The sequence below is a fragment of the Callorhinchus milii genome, unplaced genomic scaffold, assembly GCF_018977255.1.
Source record: "Callorhinchus milii isolate IMCB2004 unplaced genomic scaffold, IMCB_Cmil_1.0 Scaffold14, whole genome shotgun sequence".
In the NCBI taxonomy this organism is placed as follows: domain Eukaryota; kingdom Metazoa; phylum Chordata; class Chondrichthyes; order Chimaeriformes; family Callorhinchidae; genus Callorhinchus; species Callorhinchus milii.
The window spans coordinates 14,310,978-14,333,969 of record NW_024704755.1 but is presented as its reverse complement, the minus strand read 5'-3'; the positions used below and the strand labels follow the sequence as shown (position 1 = coordinate 14,333,969).

The following is a 22,992-nucleotide window of genomic DNA, read 5'->3' as shown; positions in this document are numbered from 1 at the left end:
ACTGTCGGGTGTTCTGCAACACTACCCTGCATAAGGAGTGCTATATAAATACAGGTTGTTATTGTGGCAAAGGTTAAGCCATGTACCGACTAGAGAGAGGAGACTGAGACATTTTACACCACAGCACCATCTAGCCTCGGTGGAGCACAGTGTCAGCTGTAACTCACTCTAATTCGAGTTGCAGGGCGTATCCATTACAGACGAGGACATTTCCATGGAGAGGTGGTCCACACATATGTCTGGTTTAGATACTATTCAGTATGGGAATGAGTTTCAGTATGTATCAAACAATGACGAAAAATATTCGAGTTGTCAATGATCTTTTGTTTCTCTTCAGGTGATTGGTGATTTCCTGTCCCAGCTCTTGCCAAGGGAGGATTGAACAAAAAGATTTTCAATTGGCAGTGAATGGATCTGCACAGACCAGACCTGCACAATCTCCTTGAGTGGCAATCAGTGAAAAACAGCTAACTTACACACACACCTCTGTCTCCACCTTTAACTTCATCACAAGATGGTGATAATAGCTCCAAGATGATTAAACCTATTCTTCTAAGACACCGTCACCTTCTTTCTCAGTACAACAATGACTGCAGCATAATGTAGGAGCTTAGAGACTGGAGTCCCCATTTTGTTGCCATGGTTTTGTACACATCTGCTTTTCCCAACTCCTTCTTACAAACTCTTCACTCGCTGGCCTGGGCGCTGGTGTTTCCCTGTTATTGGTTCACCGACCGATTACTAGTATCCTTTCTGCCCACGACCTATGAAAAAGGTCAAAGATCAGACGATTCATGTTACCTACGGGCACTTTGCCTTATTATTGCCACGCCCATCTACCTGGCACTGCTGGTTGCTTCTCTACCATTTGCCCTCGTAGGCTTCCTCCTCTGGGCTCCTCTTCAGTCTACTCGACGACCCTACATTTATTCCAAGTTTGAGGACAAATCTCGTAGCTACGGATCACCGGGAGTCAGTGATTGGAAGGCAGTGGGTAGTGGGAAAAGTTTCTGCTTCGCCACAGCCAACGTGTGTTTGCTTCCTGACTCCCTGGCCCGGTTTAACAACCTTTCCAATACTCAGATTCGATCCAGCGAGATTGGTAAGAGGATCCGAAATGGAGCAAGCAGACCTCAGATTAAGATCTACATCGACTCTCCCACCAACACGTCCATAAGCGCGGCAAGTTGGAGCAGCCTGGGTTTCTCCAACAGTGCTGAGAACGCCAACCGCGCCAATCACTCGGGCATCAAACGCACTTCTTCCATGGAATATAAAGGAGACAATTTCACCACTAACAGCATCGAGGAGAATAAAGACCCCAAGCCAAGAGGGGAGCAGAACGATGGGGAGACCAGTTCCTTTATTGTCCGTGTCAGTGGTGATGATGGAAGCCAACTATCTGACATTGATATAGATGCCTCCATCATACAGATTAACATGTCGAGTTCTGCAGACCAGTCGGTCGATGTGCAGTCCCAGACAGGGAACCACCACCAACAGAAAGAAGGGGACGTGGGCAGCCTGGACAGCAACACTGCCTCCAGGGAATCTCTGATCCGCTTCCGAATCAGTGACGGCCCAATGGACAGCAGCGCAATGAATAATAAATTACTGTACAAGGCCTCGGTGATGAAGAAAGCCTCCATGAAGAAGAAGAGACATGTGGATGACACGTTCGATCATGAGACTTCTGCTTTCTTCCCCGCGAACCTAGACTTCCTGTGCCTCCAGGAAGTGTTTGACAAGCGAGCGGGAGAGAAGTTGAAAGAGCAGTTGAACCCCTACTTTCAGTACATCCTGTACGATGTTGGGACGTACGCCTGGCACAGCTGCTGCAGCTTCAAGTTTTTTAACAGCGGCCTCTTTTTTGCCAGCCGTTACCCGGTTTTAGACGTGGAGTTTCACTGTTATCCCAACGGGAAGGGAGACGATTCCCTGGCTGCCAAGGGTGCCCTATTTGTGAAGGTAGGAGTCAACTGCTGGAAATGCTCTACTGCAAATAATCTTCAGGACAAAAGAATTCAAAGTAGTGAATGTCAAACGATATCTAGGATACAATATCGTAGCCTTAAGATCATTGTCTCAAAATGTAAGGAAATGCATTGTTTTGAAAAGCCTCTCTACTGGTTGACCACACATCCAGTAGATTGTGCTAAAGAGGGACCAGGTTGATTTATTTTATGAGATTATTTTATAACCTCCCCATGCATCTCTGACTGAGACCAGCAAACTCAGCACAGAGCAGGGTTCAAAACAGCCCTCCCTGTCTGTAAACTGCAGCTCTATCCTCTGCATCAGTGAGGGTTGCCCTCTTAAGTTCAGACATAATTTTGAACTGGGCAATTGCTAACAGTGAAGGAGGGATGTTTTAAGGTAGTTGTCATGAGCTGGTGCAGCCAACAGTGCCCGAATAAAAATTGTTGTTACTGTCTAGAATGCACTGCCTGAAAGGATGGTGGAAACGGATTCAATAACAACTTTCAAAGGGGAATTGGAACTTGAATTGGAAAGCTACTTGAAAAGGAAACATTTGCAAGGATATGGGAAAAGAGCAGAAGAGTGGGAATCATTGGGTAGCTCTTCCAAAGAGCCGGCACAGCATGATGGGCCAAATGGCTTCCTTTTATGCTGCAATATTCTATTATTCTATGACTGTGTGAAGCATGATGTCAAATCCCCAACATATTTCCCCTCAAATGGGCTTCATATTGAGCGTAGCTTATAGAAAATTCCAGGCCTTGTTCCACAGTCGAGGTTGTCAGCTGCTTTTCTAATCGCACAATGCACTGGCATCTGCCACAGATAGTAACAGAAAAGTGCAGTGGGAGGAAGACTCTCTCTTTGAGTCATGGCTGCTGCCCGTCTGACCATTGGTGTTGTGGGGATGCATGGATGAGTCAAACAGCTTGACAGATGTAGACAAGCTAAATAATAGATGTGGGCTCAGTGTAGGCCGAGCTCAACCACTCACCAGCAGGACTGCCTTAAAGCTCCTGTGTTACCCTTTGCCCTGTGCTGGAAATGACCAGCCACATAAACTAAACTGACTGACTGAGATCAGCGCAGGAGGATCAGAGCAAATAATCGGTTTAGCTTTCACATTTGTTAATTCTAATTCATTGATGACCTCTAGCAATCCTCACAATTTTTTTCATAGTAAATATAATATGCAGGACTGATGCTGTAGCCAGAATCCAATCCTGTCTTCATATATACTGTATAATATATAGAGCAGTGTTATCACCAACAACACTGGTGTATTACGTTAATATATACAGCAAGGTTATACAGAGTAATGTATAATTTACTATTATATAATGTTTACAGAAGTGTTATGCCACATTAGTGCAGGACTTTTCTATCCCAATGAAACACAGAATTATCCAGTTATAAATGTAGAGTTTCACTCTTAGCCAAAGGGGTCAGTGGTCACTACTTAATGCACAATGACAACAGTAGCGGCATTGTGAAATAAATCACTGTTATGGACACATTCACATTCCTTCGGGACTTGAGCAAGAACCTGACAAGTGGACAGACAGAATGTGTGCCAATCCCACACAGCCTCAAGGGGAGATACCTATGTAATGCAGGTCACAGACATCTCCTTGAGGACGTGCTGTTAGCCTGGAATCCTATTGGTTACTGAACAATTAATCACAACACAAGTCAGAAACTTGGTCCTGCTCAGGGACAATTTGGATGTGAAGAACAAGTGTAGAGTTGAATCACGCATTGAAATTAGACATTTTTGATCCTTTGTCTCTTTCACCTGCCTTTTACAGTCGCTCTCATTGTGCCTGACAAATAGTGTTTGACCTTGGGAGGAGGCAAGCACAATAGAGCTTTAGGTCTAACTTCCCCCTGAATATCTGTCTCTTGAACAAGGCACTATAGCACACTCTGAGATTAGACTTTACACCAGACGGATTCCTTGTGTATTCAACACAAAGAGGCCGACTGTGATGGTCTTGTTGAAGTTTCAACACATCAGGGAGATAGCACACAGAGCACCTGGTGATACTGTCCAGATGGTCAGTGATCTAGCCATATCTAACGTGAAGATTTGTGGTGTTATTACACACCATCTGGTGCGATTGAAAATCATGGTGTGGTTGAGTTCACTGGCCGTTGTGTTCAGGAGACAGGGGATACCTGATCTGCAATCAGTGAGTCAGACATAGCTTCTAACTGTAGGGGCTAAAAGATCAGATCCTTGCATTTGGTACAGCTGCAAGGGAAAGCACTTACAAGGATTATATGACTTGTGATGTTTCACTGAGTGCTGTCCTTACATGCCACTTCCACCCACACCCCATTACATCCCATCAATGTTGCATCCTGTAGCTCAGTGGTTAGAGCACTCGCCTCGCAAGCAAGAGATCTGGGTTCGATTCCGGGCAGGGCAAAACCTTGGGCAAGTTTCCTTACTCCACATGCCTGATAATAATCCCTCAAGAAAACAAAACAATAATAAACTGGTCACTTCAATCCACGACTGTTTGTGGGACATTGCTGTGCGCAATTGGCTGCCGCGTTTGCCCACAAATATACAGTCAATTCACTTTACAGTGTGTTCTGTGAAGCGCTTTGGGACGTCCTCCTGACGTGAAAAGCGCTATATCAAATGCAAGGATTATTATTATTATTATTCTGTGAAGGGCTTTGAGACGTCTAGAAGATGTGAAAAGTGCTATATCAAATGCAAGGATTATTATTATTATTATTACCTAAACCGTGTCACCCTCCACCTCGCCACTCTGAATGTATAAAGGGTATCACACAGAGAGTGTGAGAGTGAGGCAAGTCTGCCTGCTCTGTGGCTGAAATCTGCTATTGTTTCATTTTACGATTAATCTCATGGAAAGCAGCAATGTGATTGAATCACCATCGCTGTGTCTGCTGCGGATTATATTTGTACTGGCACACAAACTGGTCCATTCATTCATCACCCTTTGAGTGCCATGGAGTGAGTCAGCTTAATACTTCATTGAAGTATCTCACGGTGTTTAATTTTACAGCAGCACATTTTACGTATTAATTTACAAATGCTATCACACTGTGGAGTTAAACTTTAGCCTGTTAACTATTCAAGGTATAAAGAGGGCTGAGAAGATGCTGTACCCCTGCAGTCAGGACATTTCAGAACAGAACAAAGCCACACGGTGACTCGCAGCATCTCCTCCATGCTTCTCCCTACCCAACCATGTGGAATTCTCAGTTTAAATGACGTTGGGCTGGAAAAAAAACACTAGTCAGACCATCTGGTCAGTTCTATTTTCAAACTCCATCTTTCCCTACGTCTACAATTCCTCTTAGATATATACATGCTGATACATGCACACATGTACAACAACAAGATTACATTTGCATAGCGCCTTTCACGTCGGGAGGATGTCCCAAGGCACATTTCAGACCCGAGCTGGGGTCAAGGAGGGAGAAGGGAGGGGAGGGGAAGGGGGGTGGCCGATGGCATGGTCGAAGAGGAGGGTTTTGAGGTGGGACTTGAAGGAGGCTAAGGAGGGGGCGAGGTGGAGTGATTGGGGGATGGAATTCCAAAGGTTGGGGATAGAGTGGCTGAAGGCTCTCCCGCCAATGGTGGGGCGGGGGACGTGGAGCAAGTCGGAGCCATATGTACACATATATATGCATGTAGACACACAAGTATGTAAACACAAGTATGCTTATATACACGTACACATGGGGTCACTATTCTGGCACTAACACTGCTCTTTGGGAGGTGCATTAATGTAGACTTATGGTAGGGACCTTGATGACTTGCGTTCTCTTACTGGTTAGATTTTCCTTCCAGGAACTGCCATCTGTATCTCAATTTACAATGTGTGATGTATTGCTGTGCGAGCTCTGGCTCAGCGCACTGCTCTGAACTGACAAGGGGGCAAATCACCCAAGCTGGGCATCAGAATCAGAATGAAAACCCAGCTGTTTAGATCTGTCATGCTAATGACTAACACTTAGAGTGTGGCCTCTGCTCTGGTAAGCGGTCTCTGGCACCCTCTACTCAACTTGTGTTAGAGGAGAGCGTCCACACTGCAGAACCTAGCTCTGGAGTCGAGGACAAACACTAGGCTTGCCTCCCAAGCTAGAGACCCTGGGTTCGATTCCCAGGCAGGGAGAAACGTTAGGCAAGTTTCCTTACTCCATACCTCTCTGTTTACCTAGCAGTAAGTAGGATCCTGGTTGTTAGTTAATTGGTGGATGGCTTTCCAGGGGTGGTAATTCCTCAAAAAAAATCTCCAGGGGTGTTAATCCCCTTTTTTAAAATAAAAAGAATGGTCACTCAATCCAGGACTGTTTGTGGGACATTGCTGTGCACATTTGGCTGCCGTGTTTTGCCCACAAAATGCACAGTCAATCCACTGCGTGGGGGTGTGTGTGTGCACTTCGCAGGTGACAGTGGTCACCTATCCTTTTCCTGTATTGTGTGGATGAAGGCTTTACAGAATAATCATAGTTACATATGAAGCTTAAGCTGCTTTGCTGCCTGCTATAAATAATGAAAGAGACAGTCCTTTTAACTCAATATTCAAGATATAGACTGTGGTTGTTGTTGTTAGGAATTTCTGGACAACTGAGGAAGAGGCAGCTGGAAAAGGCAGGGTTTCCCTGATATGGATTTGGTGACTGAGGTTTCCAGCTGCCTCTTCCTCAGTTGTCCAGAAATTCCTAACAACAACAAAATTACATTTATAGAGCGCCTTTCATGTCAGGAGGACGTCCCAAGGCACTGGACAGTCAGGGGTCAGGACCCGAGCATGGGGGAGGGGTGGGGTAGGGGTGAGGGAAGGCAGAGAGGTGGGAGGACGACCGAAGGCACGATCGAAGAGGAGGGTCTTGAGACCGGACTTGAAGGAGGCAACGAAGGAAGTGAGGCGAAGGGACTGTGGGATGTAGCTCCAGAGTGGGGGCAGAGAGGCTGAAAGCTCAGCAACTGATGGTAGGGGGTGTTGGGCGGGAGACATGGAGCAGGCCGGAGCCCGCTGAACGGAGGGAGGGGGCAGGTTGGTAGGGAGTCAGCAGGTCAGAGAGATAGGAGGGGGCAAAGCCATGGATGGCCTTGAAAGTGAGGACAAGGATCTTGAATTCGATCCTTTGAGGGATGGGGAGCCAGTGGAGTCAGGCGAGGGTGGGAGTCACGGTGCCTGGTGCGCAAGAGTACACGAGCTGCAGAGTTTTGGATGATCTGCAGCTTGTGAAGGGAAGAGTTGGGAAGGCCAATGAAGAGGGGATTTCCATAATTGAGCCTTGATGTGACGAATGTGTGGGTGAAGGTCTCGGCAGCCTGAGGGGTGAGGCAGTGGCGGAGTCTGCCAATGTTGCGGAGGTGGTGGTAGGCAGTGCCGGTCATGGTGCGGATGTGGGGGAGAAAGGACAGTTCGGGGTCAAACAAGACACCCGGGTTCCTGACTGGCTTAGTGAGGTTGAGTGTGCAGCCATGGATGCTGATGCTGCCAGTGCCCGAGGTGCGGAGGCACTGGTGTGAGCCAATCAGGAGGGCCTCGGTCTTGCTGATGTTCAGCTGGAGAAAGTTGCCCCTTGTCCAAGACTTAATGTCGGACAGGCAGTCGGTCAGGACGCCAGTAATTGAGGGTGGAGACAGAGAGATAGAGTTGGGTGTCATCCGCATACATGTCGAAATTTACCCCATGTCTGCAGATGATGTCACCAAGGGGGGAGCACGTAGAGGGTGAAGAGGAGGGGACTAAGGACAGAGCCCTGAGGAACGCCGCATGAGACGGTGCAGGGGCTGGGACGAAATGGAGGCAGTGTGAAAGGTAGAACCTGAACCAGTCAAGGTCAGAACCTTGGAGGTTGAAGTGGGAGGAGAGGCGGTGAAGGAGGATTGAATGATCCACAGTGTCAAAAGCGGCGGAGAGGTCGAGGAGGATGAGGAGGCAGAGGGAGTCCTGGTCACACATGGTCAGGATGTCATTTGTAACCTTAACCAGAGCAGTTTCTAAACCCGATTAGAGGGGCTCATGGAAGGAGTGGGAGAAGAGGAAAGAATGAAGCTGGAAGGCAACGGCTCTCTCAAGGACCTTGGACAGAAAAGGGAGGTTGGAGATGGACCGGTAGCTGGATAGCTGTGTTGGGTCAAGCGAAGGTTTCTTCAAGGTGGGGATGATAGTGACTGTTTTGAGGAGGGTAGGAACAGTGCTGGATGACAGGGAGAGGTTGATGATGTCGGCGAGTAGAGGGGCAAGGAGGTGGAGCTGGGATTTAAGGAGAGGGGTGGGATGGGGTCCAGGGAGCAGGTGTTGGGCTTCATGGAGGATATGGTGGTGATTATAGAGGAGGGGGTGACAGGTTCAAAGGTGTGGAAGGAGGGATGGGTAGAGGTCGGAGTGTGTGGGGTGGGGGCGGAGTGGAAGTTGGGAAGGCAATGGCAGCTGAGTGGACTCCCTTGCTTTTGGACTTGAGGAAGTCCAGCATTATCTCACAGTGAGAGTCGGAGGAAAGAATCTGCGAGGTGTGGCAGGGAGGGCAGAGGGGCCGGTTGGTGTTGGAGAACAGGAGCCTAGAGTTGCCCTTCACTTCCAGGATTAACCTGGAAACAAAGGACGATTTGGCCGAGGTGAGAATGGAGTGGTAGGTTTTGATGAGGTCCTTCCAGATGTGCCAGTGGAGCGTTATGCCGGATTTGAGCCAAGTGCATTCGGCAGCCTGCACCTGGCCCTTGAGCGAGCGGAGGTGGCTGGTGAACCAGGGTGAGGATCGGAAATAGGAGCCAGTTTGGGAGCTGAGGAGGGCAAGGACATTGAGTGTGGTGGAGAGGGTGCTGTGGAGGAGATTAAATGCAGAGGATGGATTGGTGGCAGAGGTGGACAGAGGGGGAGGAGTTCAGAGGATTCCAGGGCAGCGGAGAGGGATTGCGGGGAGAGCTTTTTCCATGGGCAGTAGGAGATGGTGGTAAGGTTGGAGGCAGTGGGGAGAGGGATATAGGAGTTGAGGGAGATGAAATGGTGGTCAGAGATGGCCTTGTCGGCGATGGTGACAAGGCAGACACTGAAGCCCTGGGTGATCACCAGTTCAAGCGGGTGGCCATGAACATGGGTAGCAGAGTGGATATGGAGGGAGAGGTTGAGAGAGGAGAGGAGAGAGGTGGAGGTGGAGAAGTGGGTGTGAAGTGGAAGTTGAAATTACCTAGGATGATGTGGCGGTCGGAGCAGAGGCAGAGGGAAACTAGAAAGGTGGAAGCGTCAGAGATGAAGGTGGGGGAGCATTTGGGGGGCGCGGTAATTTAGGAGAATTTTTAATGAGAGATGGGATGGATGGCAGAGGGTAAGGTGTTCAAAGGAGGGGAAATGAGCCAGTGGAATAGGGGGATTGGGCAAGTGACGCCCTGGAGATGAGGGCCACACCACCGCCATGACGGTTGGGGTGTAGGGCATGGTGGTAGGTATAGCCGGGTGGTGTGGCCTCAGTGAGGGAGAAGGTGTCACCTGGGGTAATCTAGGTTTCCGTGAGGGCCATAATATCAATCGAGGATGAGATCATTGACGGCCAGGGTCTTATTGAAGATGGAGCGGACGTTTTGAAGGCCAATGCGGAGTGGACAGTTGGCAGGGGGATGTGTGGGATAGGAGGGGGTAGTGGATTGGTTGGCAAGGAGGGTGGGGATGTGGATGAGGGAGGAGAGGTTGGCCCCCGGGGTCTGGGTCCAGGGTGGCTTACGGCGGTAGTGGGGAATGGGGCAGTCGGTGTGACTGCTGCTGGATGTCGTCGATGTCTCAAAGTACTTCATAAGGCAAACTGTATCCTATGTATTTTGTGGACGAAACGCAGCAGCCAGTTTGCAGACAGTAATGTCCCACAAACAGCCAAGTTTATTTGAGGGGTTTGTTGACCAGGACACAAGGAGAAACTCCCTTCGCTTTTCGAATAGTGCCATGGGATCTTTAGGCAGACAAAACTTTGGTTTAACGTATTATCTGAAGGGCGGCACCTCCGAAAATTCAGCACTCCCCCAGCACTGCATTAGAGTATCAGCTTAGACAGTGTGATTACAAGTCCCGGAATAGGGCTTAAACCTACAACCTTCTGACTCCACGGCAAGTGTGCTTCCACTGCACCAGGCTGATACATACCCTATGACATGATAAGGCATTATACCAGATGTAAAGATTATTATAGCTGTGCATCCTTTCAATTGATAAACTTATAAAAGGAGACTTTGAATGTATAGTTATGGGGTCTATCACATCACAATTACCAGTGTTAGCAATCAATCAATGGGGAATGGTCTCCAGTGGACATACACTTCTATCCCCATGCTGGAAATTGCATGTGTGGCCATGAGAGGACAGGATGGAACTCAGCGGTGATGCTATTTAGGATGAGTAGCCTTTTAACACTCATATCTATGCTCACACATAAAGAATGGCCTCCAGAACAAGACACTAGAGGAGGACAGCCATTGAGTTTCACCCGCAAACCCCTCCTCCCCCCCCCCCTCCCCAGCAAGAGACAGAACTTCCAGGAGAACAAGGCAGAAACTAGTAATAAAAAGAAAAATTGAGTTGGCCAAATCCCACAGAGAGATTAAACCCTTCTCGTTGCTCTCAATGATGAAATATTTCAGCCCCTGTTGAATGACCGACACTTCATTCTGGGATTGCTAACAACCACATTGAATGAGAAGATGAAAGAATTAGACAGCTGCTTGATATTCTTTGCTGTTTCTCTTCCTATCCTCCCCGGACGGATCCTGATCGTCGAAAGCAATTCCTTATTTGGCTCTGGCTGCCCAGAATCTGTGAGGAATAACCTCGTGGCTGATGTCCAGCAACTCGCCCTCGGTGCAGAATAAAAACGGGAGAAATTGGCCATTTCTCTCAAACACAGGCATCCTGCGGCATAATGAGGCCCAATACAGGCAATTAAACAGTGCAAGATAACTGATATCTTGCCCCAAGTGAGCAACCTCGAAATTCCATTACAACTCCTCTCGCTCAGGAGCTTCTCATGCTAGTTTACAAGTGGTCCATTAAATGGTATCCTATCCTCAGAGCTCAGCAATCTGCTAATAACCCTGAATACCAGCTGGTGTCAGACTGGTGCTCGCTGGAACTGTGAACATCAGCCACTGAGAAAAGGGAGCAGGTAAACTGTCAACTATATGAGTTGACTAAAAGCCACCATGAAATTAAAGCTAGAAATTACCATAATAATAATAATAATAATAATAATAATCCTTGCATTTGATATAGCGTTTTTCACGTTGGGAGGACATCCTAAAGCGCTTCACAGAACACACTGTAAAATGAATTGACTGTATATTTGTGGGCGAACGCGGCAGCCAATTGCGCACAGCAATGTCCCACAAACAGTCGTGGATTGAAAATGACCAATTTTATTATTGTTTTTTGTTTTCGAGGGATTATTATTAGGCTCTGTGTGGAGTAAGGAAACTTGCCCAAGGTTTCGCCCTCTGCCTGGAATTGAACTCAGGTCTCTCACTTGCAAAGCGAGTGCTCTAACCACTGAGCTACAGGACTCTAATATATTTGATAGAGAACATATTCTCTATTATATATTGAAGCTGTGGTACAGTGCATACTGGATACAGCAAGTGGAGACAATGCTGTTTATTCAATTTAATCTAATCTCATAATAATAATCCTTGTATTTGATATAGCGCCTTACCATGTCTTCAAGACTTCTCAAAGCGCTTCTAAATTTCAATGTGTGAGGCGGAGGTTATTACGGAATCCTGTCGGGATGCAATCTATATTTTAAAATAACTGGTTTGCTTATAATAGCCCACTGGGGCTTACTAATGTGAAATGTCTCACATAATAATAGACTGGGCATTATTGGAGTGCAATGGTTTATATGATAATGCATAGAGTTTTATTGCAGAGTAATGGTATATGATAACGCACCTGGGATTATTGTTGTGAAATGATTGACTCAATAATGCCTGGGTGTTATCGGAGTATAATGGCTCTCTTAATGTTGCACTGGACATTATTAGAGTGTAAAAATTTTATGATAATGCTCTGGGTGTTACTGGAATGAAATGATTCATAATATTTCATTGAATGTTATTGAAGTGGAATATCCACTACCCATCAGATCAATCTTAAGACTCTCATTTTGACTGCAATGTTGTCCTCAACTCCCACCGTGTTCGATTGGGGGAGTTGAGGACAAATTTGAAAGGTGCTGCATCAATACAAATTGATGCTATTGTTGTCATGGTTTATATAACACTTCGCAAAATAAAGTACCATGTGGCACCTTTGGTATTAGGGTGAGTTAATGAGAGTTTGTTTCCCACCGAGAATATCTTGTTGCTTGTGCATGAAGCATCATCGAAAATGGCCTTTATATATTCTGTGGTTTTAGGAATACTAAATCTCAAGCAATCTGTACACTAGATATCTGAACTTATGGACTGAATTTCACAGGGTGCAGAATGCCACCCTGAACAAACCTGAGGTCAGCATACACATACACAAATATTGCACATGATTGTACAAAAATTCACCACCATGTGCATCCTAACCTGCACAAGCCCTGCACATAGACACCAGCGAGTTGCGGAAACACACCACACATATGAACACACGTGTAGGTTAGCCACCGCCCATGCATGAAAAAGATGAAACTGAGGCATGGACAAGGAAAGATTTTGCCCTTTTAAGGCTCTCTTTCCCTTTTCAAGCAAGACACCTTAATAATATCTAATAATAATTATCCTTGCATTTGAAATAGGGCCTTATCACGTCTTCGAGAACTTTCAAAAGGCTTCACAAAATATATTGTAAAGTGAATTGATTGCATATTTTGTGGGCATAATGCGGCAGCCAATTGCACACAGCAGTGTCCCACAAACGGTGATGGATTGAGTGAACAAATTATTCTTTTTTTTTTAAATTTTTTTGAAAGGATTATTGCCCCCAGAAAAGAGATTCGCCAATCGACTAACAACTGGATTACTACTTACTGCTAACCACTAAGCTACAGGATTCCACCTTTGAGGCTGACTAACCCGCACTCGGCTCTTGACCCCCACCTGCGCGCTCACAGCGGGCTCTAACAATCCACTGGTTGGCAGCACGCTTTGGAACGAGAAGGTCACGACACAAACTCGTCTGGCAGAGAATCAGCTCGACATTTACAGAGTTTGCCTCTCCGTGCTGCTGATTATACTCACTGACGCTGCCCAATTGCTGCCCTAATGAAAAAATGTAATTAGTTGCTCGGAACCAGAATATTGACATGGAATGTTGGTCTTTCTCACTCGGGAGATTGGGAGCTCAATGACGATGTAGTTTCAGCATTTACCAGTCAAGAAAAAGGACTGCATAAATGTTACCACAATGAGTGACAATTACCCTTCTGAATAAACAGCAACTCCCCAGTTATCTGCCACAGAGAGTAACTCTCACTTTGCTGAATAAATTGCTGTTCTCCATGATTACAGAATATCCTGCTCTGATTCTGCTGGTCAGGTGGTTAAGATATTCCTTCCCAGTTGGGCTTTGGGTAAAGGCTGCATTAGGAAAGTGCTTTAATGCAGCCTTGGGATGTCCTCCTGACGTTCTCTCTTGCTGCTGATTATATTCCCTGACAATTGCTCCTTAATGAGAAAATATAATTAGTTTCTAGAAACCAGCATACTGACACGGGATATTGGGCCTTTCAGCACCTTGGGACGTCCTCCCAATGTGAAAGGCTGTGTAAGTGTAATTTGCTGTTGGAAAGGACTGGCTCTCTGCCCTGCACCACTATTCTCCCTCCTCATTATGTGACCCTCTGGATAAAGTGACCTCTTATTGGAGGTGATAAGAAGGAAGGGGATTGAGGGAATCTCAGAGCTTGGTGGGAAGCCTGGCTGGTGTGACAGACTCCATTTGGAGCACTGTGGATCATCAAGGACAGGATCCATTTAGAGTATCAAGTAAATTTAGTGCCAACACTGAGGGTCAGATCATAGGCAGGTTAATCTGTAGGAGGAAAGGTTTGTAGAGAGACCCGTTTATTCCAACATCATGTTCCTCTGCAGCTTAGACAGGAAGGACACCACTGTCTTACAAAAGTCCATGTCCTCTCGACCATTTCTCCAGAGCTCAGAATAAATCAGAGAGAAATGTTCCTGAACAGATGTGCATCAGGTTATTCAGGACGTTCTTTGCTTATTCTGGATGTTTCAGTGAAACTCAGATAACACACCGGCAAATGCTAACCTCAGGCCCAAAGCCCTTTCATTGCCCTGACGCTTCTCACTTTCCTCTCCACCAGGTGCACGTTGGAACCACACCTCAGGACCAAAGAATTGTGGGATATGTCTCCTGTACTCACCTTCAAGCGTTGGCTGGTGAGTAGTTAGTTACCTTCACATTCCCGGTGATTGTGTGCAGCAAATAAATAGGCTGACAGTCTCCTCTCCCTCACACTGATAGTCTTGCTCTGCCACTTTAGCGTGAAGTGGAGTCTCCCTGGGGCAGTTAGACACATCGCTGCACAGTGAGTGATGCCAGGCAGAAAGGCTGAGGCGAAATACCGCACCATTGATGTGGCTCCTGCTGCCGGCTGCACACATACTGCACTGCACATTACCAGGATTTTTAGAAATATTTTTCTACTTCTTCCAAATACTAACACACAGACTAACCTTTGCTCCTCATTTGTGATCACATTGGTCTATTCTTGACGGCAGCCCAAATGAGTGAGATGAAACAAAAATATTCCACATGTGCAGGTACTCGGACAGTATGGTTAGAATGGGAAATCTCCCTAAAATCAGGTAGCATAGATCTCGCTGGCATTAATGACCGCAGTGAGTGAGATATAATAATAGGAGCCTGAGATGATGGTTGTGTGAGGGATGCCACTGACCTTTGTGTTCAGTCTTTTCCATATAACGCCTCGATGCTGGTATACATGATACTACTGTATTTAATTAAGACAATGGCTGACATTTGCCTTTGACTCAGGAGACGCTGCCATCCGCTGTGAACAGATGGACAACCTGCTGGAGTGGCTGGATGCGTTCCACAAATCTACCTCTTCATCAAACGCTGCTGAGCCCGAGGAGCTGGTGGCGTTCGATGTACTGTGTGGGGACCTGAACTTCGACAACTGCTCCTCAGGTGAGCGTCTGTCACAAAGCCACCCGCCTGCACCTCACCCCAGATCAGTGGCTTCACATATTACTGTGAACTTTGAGGGAAATTCCCCACTTGGGTTGTCAGAGGTGAGACTATCTTAAAATAATCAGACCTGGCTAATTAGGGGGTCAGTAAGCTTGTGTTTGAATTGGGAGCTAAACAAAGTTAGGTGCACACTGTTCTATTATTAATAATAATCCTGTTCTATTGTTAGTAACCACCCTGTTCCAAACTAATAACAATCTGGTTCATTATTAGTAATAATCCGGCTCTATTGTTAGTAACATTCCGGCTCCACTGTTAGATATGGGGTTGTTATTGGACATTACTGTCAGGGCAGTAGACTTACAACACCAAAACCAACCATTTGGCCCAACTGATTAATGCACGTGGCTCTCTACCCTTCCTAATCTCCTCTCCCATACCCTCTATTCACTCCCCCCTCATGTATGTTTAGTATGAAATACATTGAAATGTACATTCAGTATGAAACCCCTCTCCTGCGGCTTAGTGTGTTAGTAGATTCTCTATGTGGGGTAGGTAACCTCTGATTGAAGAATGATCAGGCCAGCCTCAGGCGCTCACATAAACAGGAGAAATAATTGAAGTGTGACATTTTGTACTTGACCTTAAATAATTTATACTTTTAAAAATATAGTTCAAGGGGCCGGTGAATGAATTGACCTTTACGGCATGGTAGGGCCAAACATAGAGCTGATGCACATCAGAGAAAGTTTTATCAATAGAGCGCCTGGTGGCCAACACATGATGACAATAAATGTGAAGAGGTCCCAATAAGTGTTGGGAATGATTATAAGTCATTATAATAATTAGTAACAATAATGCTTACACTTGATATAGTGCGTACAATGGGAAAACATCTCGAAACACTTTACAGGAAATTGCTATCGACTGTATTTGTAGGGAAACACAGCGGATACTTTGTGCACAGGAAAGTTCCACAAACAGCCATGAACTGAATGACCAGTTTATCTTGTTGGCCAGAACTTCTCTCTTTTCACATAGCAATATGGGATCTTTAACATCTACCTACACAGGCAAACAGTTTAGAATACAACAACAACAACAAGATTACATTTGTATAGCACCTTTCACGTCTGGAGGACATCCCAAGGCGCTGGACAGTGCAGCATTTCAGACCCGAGCTGGGGTCAGTGGGGGGAGAAGGGAGAGGAGGGAAAGGGGGGTGGCCGATGGCATGGTCGAAGAGGAGTGTCTTGAGGCAGGACTTAAGGAGGCTAAGGAGGGGGCGAGGCAGAGGATTGGGGGATGGAATTCCAGAGGTTGGGGGCAGAGTGGCTAAAAGCTCTCCCATAATACTTTAGAATATACAGCACAGAAACCGGCCATTCGGCCCAACTGGTCTATGCCAGTGTTTATGCTCTACATGAGCCTCCTCCTGCCCTTCCTCAACTAAGCCTTCAAACATAATCTTCTATTCCTTTCTCCCTCATGTACCTGTTTAGCTTTCCCTTAAATACATCTGTGCTATTTGCCTCAACAGCTCCTTGTGGTCGCATGTTCCACATTCCCACTGCTCTCTGTGTGAAGAAATTTCTTCTAACTTCCCTATTTGATGTATTTGTGACTATTTTATATTGATGGCCTCTGGTTTTGGTCTCCCCCACAAGTTGAAACATCTTCCCTATGTCTACCCTATCAAACCCTGCCATAATTTTAAAGACCTCTATCAGGTCATCCCTTACCCTCCTCTTTTCAAGAGAAAAGAGTCCAAGCTGTTCAACCTTTCCTGATAGGTAGACCCTCTCAGTTCTCCGATCATCCTTGTGAATCTTCTTTGTGAATCTCCAATCCCTGTACATCCCTTCTATAATGTGGGGACCAGAACTGCACCCAGTATTCTAACCTTTACCCCTACTCTGTTTTCTGTTTTGTAGCCAGTTTGCTATCCATTCCGCTATTTTTCCCCTGAATCTACGTGCTCTGACCTTATTCATTAATCTATTATGTGGTACCTTATCAAACACCTTTTAGAAATCTAAATATATTATATCTACCGCATTACCCTTGTCTGTTCTTTCTGTTACCCCTTCAAAGAATTCAATCAGGTTGGTCAAGCATGACTTTGCTTTTTGAAATCTGTGTCGACTATTCTTTATTATGTTTTCCATTTCCAGATGTTTTTCTATTATCTCCTTCAGTAAGGATTCCGTTATCTTTCCTACTACTGATCTTAAGCTGACAGGTCTATAGTTCCTTGGGCTTGTTCTATCTCCCTTTGTAAATTATAGGTATAACATTAGTTATCCTCAAGTCCTTTTTTCCAGTCCTACTCCCTTTTCCAATGAGTTATTATATATGTGGAATAGAACCTCTGCTATCTCTTCCCTCGATTCTTTTAATATACGCGGATGCAATCCATCAGGACCAGGGGTTTTATCTTCTCCTGAGTTTCTTTAGTTTTTTGATTATATCTCCCCTTTGTATCTTAAATGTATTTATATTATTTTTGATCTTCTAGTTAGACCTCAGTTTAATTTATCATCTAGAGGATGGCACTTCAAACATTCCAGTGCTCATCAGCATTGTATTGAAATGTGAGCCTGGCCATTGACCTCAGGGCCCCAAATTGGCTCTGGTCTAAGGTCGAGAGATGTGTGGTTTGGGTGGGTGTTCTAATTCAAGCCTTGCTAGTTCATGTTGAGAAATGTATGCAGAGCCTCCCCGGTCAGCAGTTTGGAATCAGAACGAGCGACAGGAATAAACGTGAAGAAATCCCACAGTTTGGGAAATGGACGTTATATTCAGCTGTCAGTGTCCAAAGTGCCTGCACTGAGAGAGTGCATTGAAATGTGGTTCTGCCGAGTGTCGCGGTCACATCACACGGATCAGGACTGATCCACACCCACATGCTGTTTCTCATGTCGTTGTGGTGGAGCCTGGTGACACCCGCCTCCCGCTGGTAATGGGCGCACATTACACCCAACATTACACCTACACCCAATTGCATTGTCACATTTAAGGATTTCCTACAGTGGAGCGGAACAGGATAAATCCCAGCCCATCCCATGGTTGCCAGGGTGACTTTCACTCCCTGTGTCAATCCTACAATGGCAGATAAATCTCACAAGGCAAGGGGTGGAGAGGAAAGCACAAGAGAAAATGATTGCAAACAGTCTCCGGCGCCTTCGTGGTGATGTTGCACGCACAATAACCAGCTCTCCTGTCTCACCGAGCATGCTTATTATCGGGTAGGAATGTAGCACGACAAGGGGATTTGCAGTTCAATTTGTAATTGTTCTTTATTAATAATAATATTATTTTTTAAATTGGCTAACAATGACTCCTCAGTCCACACGGTTAGAAGTGCTTCAGTCAGGGTGTTCACTCCCACTCGCTCTCAGGACTGAATCAGATCTGAACTAATACCCCAAACATTAGCAGAAACGATTGCCAACACAATGTCAGGTTCAATTCCTTTGGTAGACCTGTCTAAGACATTGAACAGGGACGGAGGGCGGCCAAACATCCTGATGGCTCTCCAAGTCCAATCTTGCATATGAAGAATACCCAATTGGGTGTGGGCCCCAATATCTACCTTCAAAAGAAGAGGGGAGTCGGTGCCTTTCAGTTTGATTCTGAATTATGAGAGAGGCCAACAAAAAGGGCCACTGTGTGGTGAGAGCTTAAATGAAGAATATGATGGAAGAGTGACACCTGACACGTGCTGTTTCTCAAAGGGAGTTAGTTTAGTGCCTTGTCCTTTTGTAACAAACATTTGACTAACATTTTCACTCAGATTTTGTCTTTCTTACTTAAGTGCTCTGGGATGCTGCCCTGCATGAGGGGTGCTGTATAAATTCACGCTGTTGTTGGCAATGGCCTGTTAGGCCCTCTGATCTCTTTCTGCTGTTTAGAGGACAAGTTGGAGCAGCAACATTCCCTCTTTACTCATTATAAAGATCCCTGCCGCCTGGGACCAGGAGAGGAAAAACCCTGGGTCATGGGTGAGTGGAACAGGACAAATTGTTGGTCAGGGAAATGTGGCTGGTGACTTGGTCAGGGGATGGGAACAGGGGCCTGTCTGTCAGGCATGAACATAACTGGGTATCTGATCTACAATACCAATTTGGAGCCCAAGACATCGCTTAACTGGAAAGGGAATAAGAGGTGGAAGTGTAGCTGAGAGATGGAAGAAAACATATTCCTTGGTTTGTAAACTGAGGGCTTTGAGAGAGCAAGAGGGACAGTGGATAACAGTGGGTGATAGAAACAGTAAATATTTTAGTAAATAGTTCATCTCATTGTTTCTGGAGGATGAGGGCTGGACTCTCAGGATAAAGAAGTCCTGTTTTGTAGAAACTCTGAAGATTTTCCTCCTGATAAGCCATTATTAGAAAGATGTAATAAAAAGTTGGCTCATTTTGTTAGGGAGGCTGCACTGGCTTAGGGGAAGCATTCAAAACTGTGAGAATTTCTCCTCTGAGGAAGTGCCACTGTTGATGTGAAGGCCCGTCACAGGAAGGAGGGACACTGTCTGTCTGTCAGCGTTATGTGTGTGGCAGACCCTTGGCGCCAGTGTGTGTGACCTGATTTCTATTTGACAGGCACCTTGTTGGATCCAGAGGGACTGTATGATGAAGACTCTGTGTCCCCTGATAACCTGCAGAAGTAAGTGTGTAATCCACACCCTCTCCTTTTTGGGTGAGGGATTTGGGTCTTGATGGGTGGTGAAGGGAATGATGGGTGATGGCAATGGGATGTGACATTGACAGAAATCGTTTCACACTCACTGCCCATTTATACAAGGCTGCTGGATATAATCATCTGCCAGCCCCCATCCAACCAACATAACACTAATCATTCCACAGGCTTGAGAGGATGGGATTGGAAGAGTAAGGGAGGGCTGTGAGCAGTGAGATGCGTGCTGGAATCTGGACAGTCAGGGGATATCAAACTTTGAATATATATATATCGACATAGGTATAACTGAACCAGCTGCTACACCTCTCCCCCACCAAAATACACATACTCTGACCATCCCACAGCAGACAGCGATTATGGCAGCTTCACCTCATCACCGGCAGGAACGGGTGGGGGAGGGAGCGCAGCCCTTGGTGCTGTAACTTGTGGCTGTTCTCAGGGTACTGGAGAGTGAAGATGGACGCAAAGAGTACTTGGCGATCCCTGGCAGGAAGAAGCCTGGGCAGATGGGGAGCAAGGTGCCTCTAAAGTCCTGTGGGCGACGAATCGATTACGTGCTGTACTCGGAGGAAGGACTCCACCCTGACTGGAAAATGGTACGTTGCCTTCATCCCTCGCTTTACACAGCAGGTCCCATGGCAGGAGCAGGAGAGCAGCCCAACCCCACCCCATCCCCCTACCCATTTGTTACTGAGCTTATCCACCAATATGCTGGCTGGGACCTGCCCCACCCCCGCCACCATCACGAAACATCGTCTCTTTACCCACCCTCCCATCACCTATCTCTTGCCCACATACCCTCTCCCAGGTAGGTACTGGGGCGTTCCTCGGGTTGAGTTGGAATTTGGGAGGAAATTTCAAGTGCTCTGAGACGCTACCCTGCGCGGAGGGCACTATTGTAAGTGCAAATTGTTGTTGAGTGGAGGAGTGGAAGAAAAATCTAGGTGTTTGCCAGCCTCATTTTGTGGTTAACCTTCCTCTTTGATCGTGCTTACAATCATCTCCTCCCAGCTCAGTGACAGAACTCCACGGGCTTTTAATGCCACCGTTAACCGCTCCGAGCTGCTATATAAAAGTTGTTGTTGCCTACAGGAGGTGGAGGAGTGTAGCCTGGTGACCCAACTGGCAGGATTGACTGACCACCTGGCTGTAGCCATGCGACTCTTGGTCTCGACAGGGGAGGAGGAGCCTTAACAGCCACCGCCAGCCGAGGAGAGAGGAGATCCCTCTGGAGCCGTTGTGGACACGTTACCCGAGTCGGGGAGGAAAGCATTTTCGGGTGTTCCACCTGTCCTGCGCTGGGCCGCTCTCCCCACTCTACTCCGCTGTAGGAATGGTTTGGGAGGTGGCACTAAGAGTCCAACAGCACTGGTGAATATTCCCGTGCTCAACCTGAAGGTCCCGGTGTAAGTGTGAGCTCCCAGGATGGTGGAGAGACCGACCCCGATGACACTCACTGCCTTGGATCAGTGCCATTCCTGGAATTTTTTTTAATGCCTAGCAACCTTAGTGTGTGACCAGTCTGTGAGTGTTTGAATTTCATTTTAGGGGAGAGAGAAAAAAAAATCTTTGTGTAACTTTGAGAGGAGTTTTACCTTTCAACGAGCATGACCGTACAGCATGAAATCATAGTGCATGTCCCATTTCTGAAAGTGTTCCCGGAGCTGAGAGAACTGAAGTTAAACCCAAAGTATAAGTGAGGAGCTGGTGTTGGCAGAGAGGTAGTGCTGGTGAGTGTCACGCTGACCTGACCCACCTACTGATCGAGATATAGCTAANGGGGGGGCAGATGGTGTCATCACCAGTTTCTCTGACCATTGGCCTCAGTGGTCACACAGAGTGGCTGCCGCAGGTGAAGTGAGTCTCTCACCAAAAACTTTGCAAACATTACGTATACTTCAGGGAAGGCCCGGGACTGAGGGTGGCTGGGCAGTCAGTCTCTGAGGGCCATCTCTGCCCCAGACACTGTCTGGCAGTAACCCGAGGCACCAGCAAGAAAGAACACCTCTTGCCACTGTCTTGCCCAGCTCCACTGGCCCAGCCTGGCTCAGTTGTGGACCTCTTACCTCTGATGGTCCTATCCCTGACCTCTAGCTGTGAGATAAAACTTTTGAGCTTTTTCTCATCTGAGCAAGGATACAAACATACACGTTCAGTAACCATAAAATGTAGGATAACAGAAAGGATTGAAGCTAAAGTGATGTTCAGAGACTCAGCTCACCCTTGTGGCGGCTCCATGGTCACACCGACAGATTGAGCTCCCATTAGCAACCCCTTCCCTCTCCACACGAGGGCAGGAGTGAGCCATTCGAAGAAGAAGAAATGTTGCTGCCCTGACATAGCACTTCACTGCCCCGGAGGGTGGTGTGGGTCCACCTGCGCCTCCTCACAGGGCTGTCTGTCCATGTGTCTGTAATCAGAACGTCCCATCCCAACCCACAACTGCATCTCACCAACTGCTCACACAGCCCACGATTAACCAGCCGCTCGACTTACTCTTAAACATTCCAATTTTATAAAAATTGTAAATGCAAAAGCCTTTTTGATCTTTTTTCTGTGCTGCAATATCTGTAACCCCCCACCGTCCCGGAGGGCGTGGGCTCAGTCTGCAGATTCACGGTGACGCCGCAACCGTTCAGAACACAGTAAAATCTGGATTCCGAAGCCCTGAAATTCAACCGCGTCTGTAAAACCAGTCTTAACATTTAAGAATTGCAGAAAAGTCAGTCTTACATTTGTGGCGTCCTGTAGCTCAGTGGTTAAACGAGCACTTGCCTTGCAAGCGAGAGGACCTAGGTTCAAATCCTGGCAGGGCGGAACATTTGGCAAGTTTCCTTACCCACACGCCTGTCTAGCAGTAAGTAGGAACCTGGTTGTTAGTCGGTTTGCGGATCGCTTTTCCGGGATAATAATCCCTAAAAAATAATAATTTGGTTTAGGCAATCCACAATTGTTTGTGGGACACTCTGCGTAATTGGCTGCCACGTTTTGCCCACAAATATACACATGCAAGGATTATTATTATTGAAGTAGCTTTTTTAAAAAAAAAATCCAGTTCCAAATTAAACTGAATTGAAGGATTTTCTGCAATTCTGCAAATTCTTAAATTTTAAGACAAAATGGTCTATTTGGGGAGCTGGGCAAGTGACGCATGCAAACCCAT

The 22,992-nt window shown here is 46.5% G+C and overlaps 1 protein-coding gene across 1 annotated transcript; it reads left to right on the top strand.

Annotated features, from left to right (window-relative positions):
- Nucleotides 1-632: 632 nt before the first annotated feature.
- On the top strand, nt 633-22,561 carry smpd3 (sphingomyelin phosphodiesterase 3). The gene is made up of 7 exons (XM_007904682.2): nt 633-1,968; nt 14,275-14,350; nt 14,970-15,125; nt 19,043-19,132; nt 19,733-19,796; nt 20,269-20,425; nt 20,922-22,561. Exons 1-7 carry the CDS (start codon nt 640-642, stop codon nt 21,021-21,023), a joined length of 1,974 nt encoding a protein of 657 aa, XP_007902873.1. The 5' UTR covers nt 633-639; the 3' UTR covers nt 21,024-22,561.
- The last annotated feature ends 431 nt before the right edge of the window (nt 22,562-22,992 follow it).

Coding starts and splice junctions, on each gene's coding strand:
- smpd3 (XM_007904682.2), top strand. CDS start 640: ATGGTTTTGTACACATCTGCTTTTCCCAACTCCTTCTTACAAACTCTT. Junction 15,126..19,042: donor CTTCGACAACTGCTCCTCAG/GTGAGCGTCTGT, acceptor TCTGCTGTTTAG/AGGACAAGTTGGAGCAGCAA. Junction 19,797..20,268: donor TCCCCTGATAACCTGCAGAA/GTAAGTGTGTAA, acceptor GGCTGTTCTCAG/GGTACTGGAGAGTGAAGATG.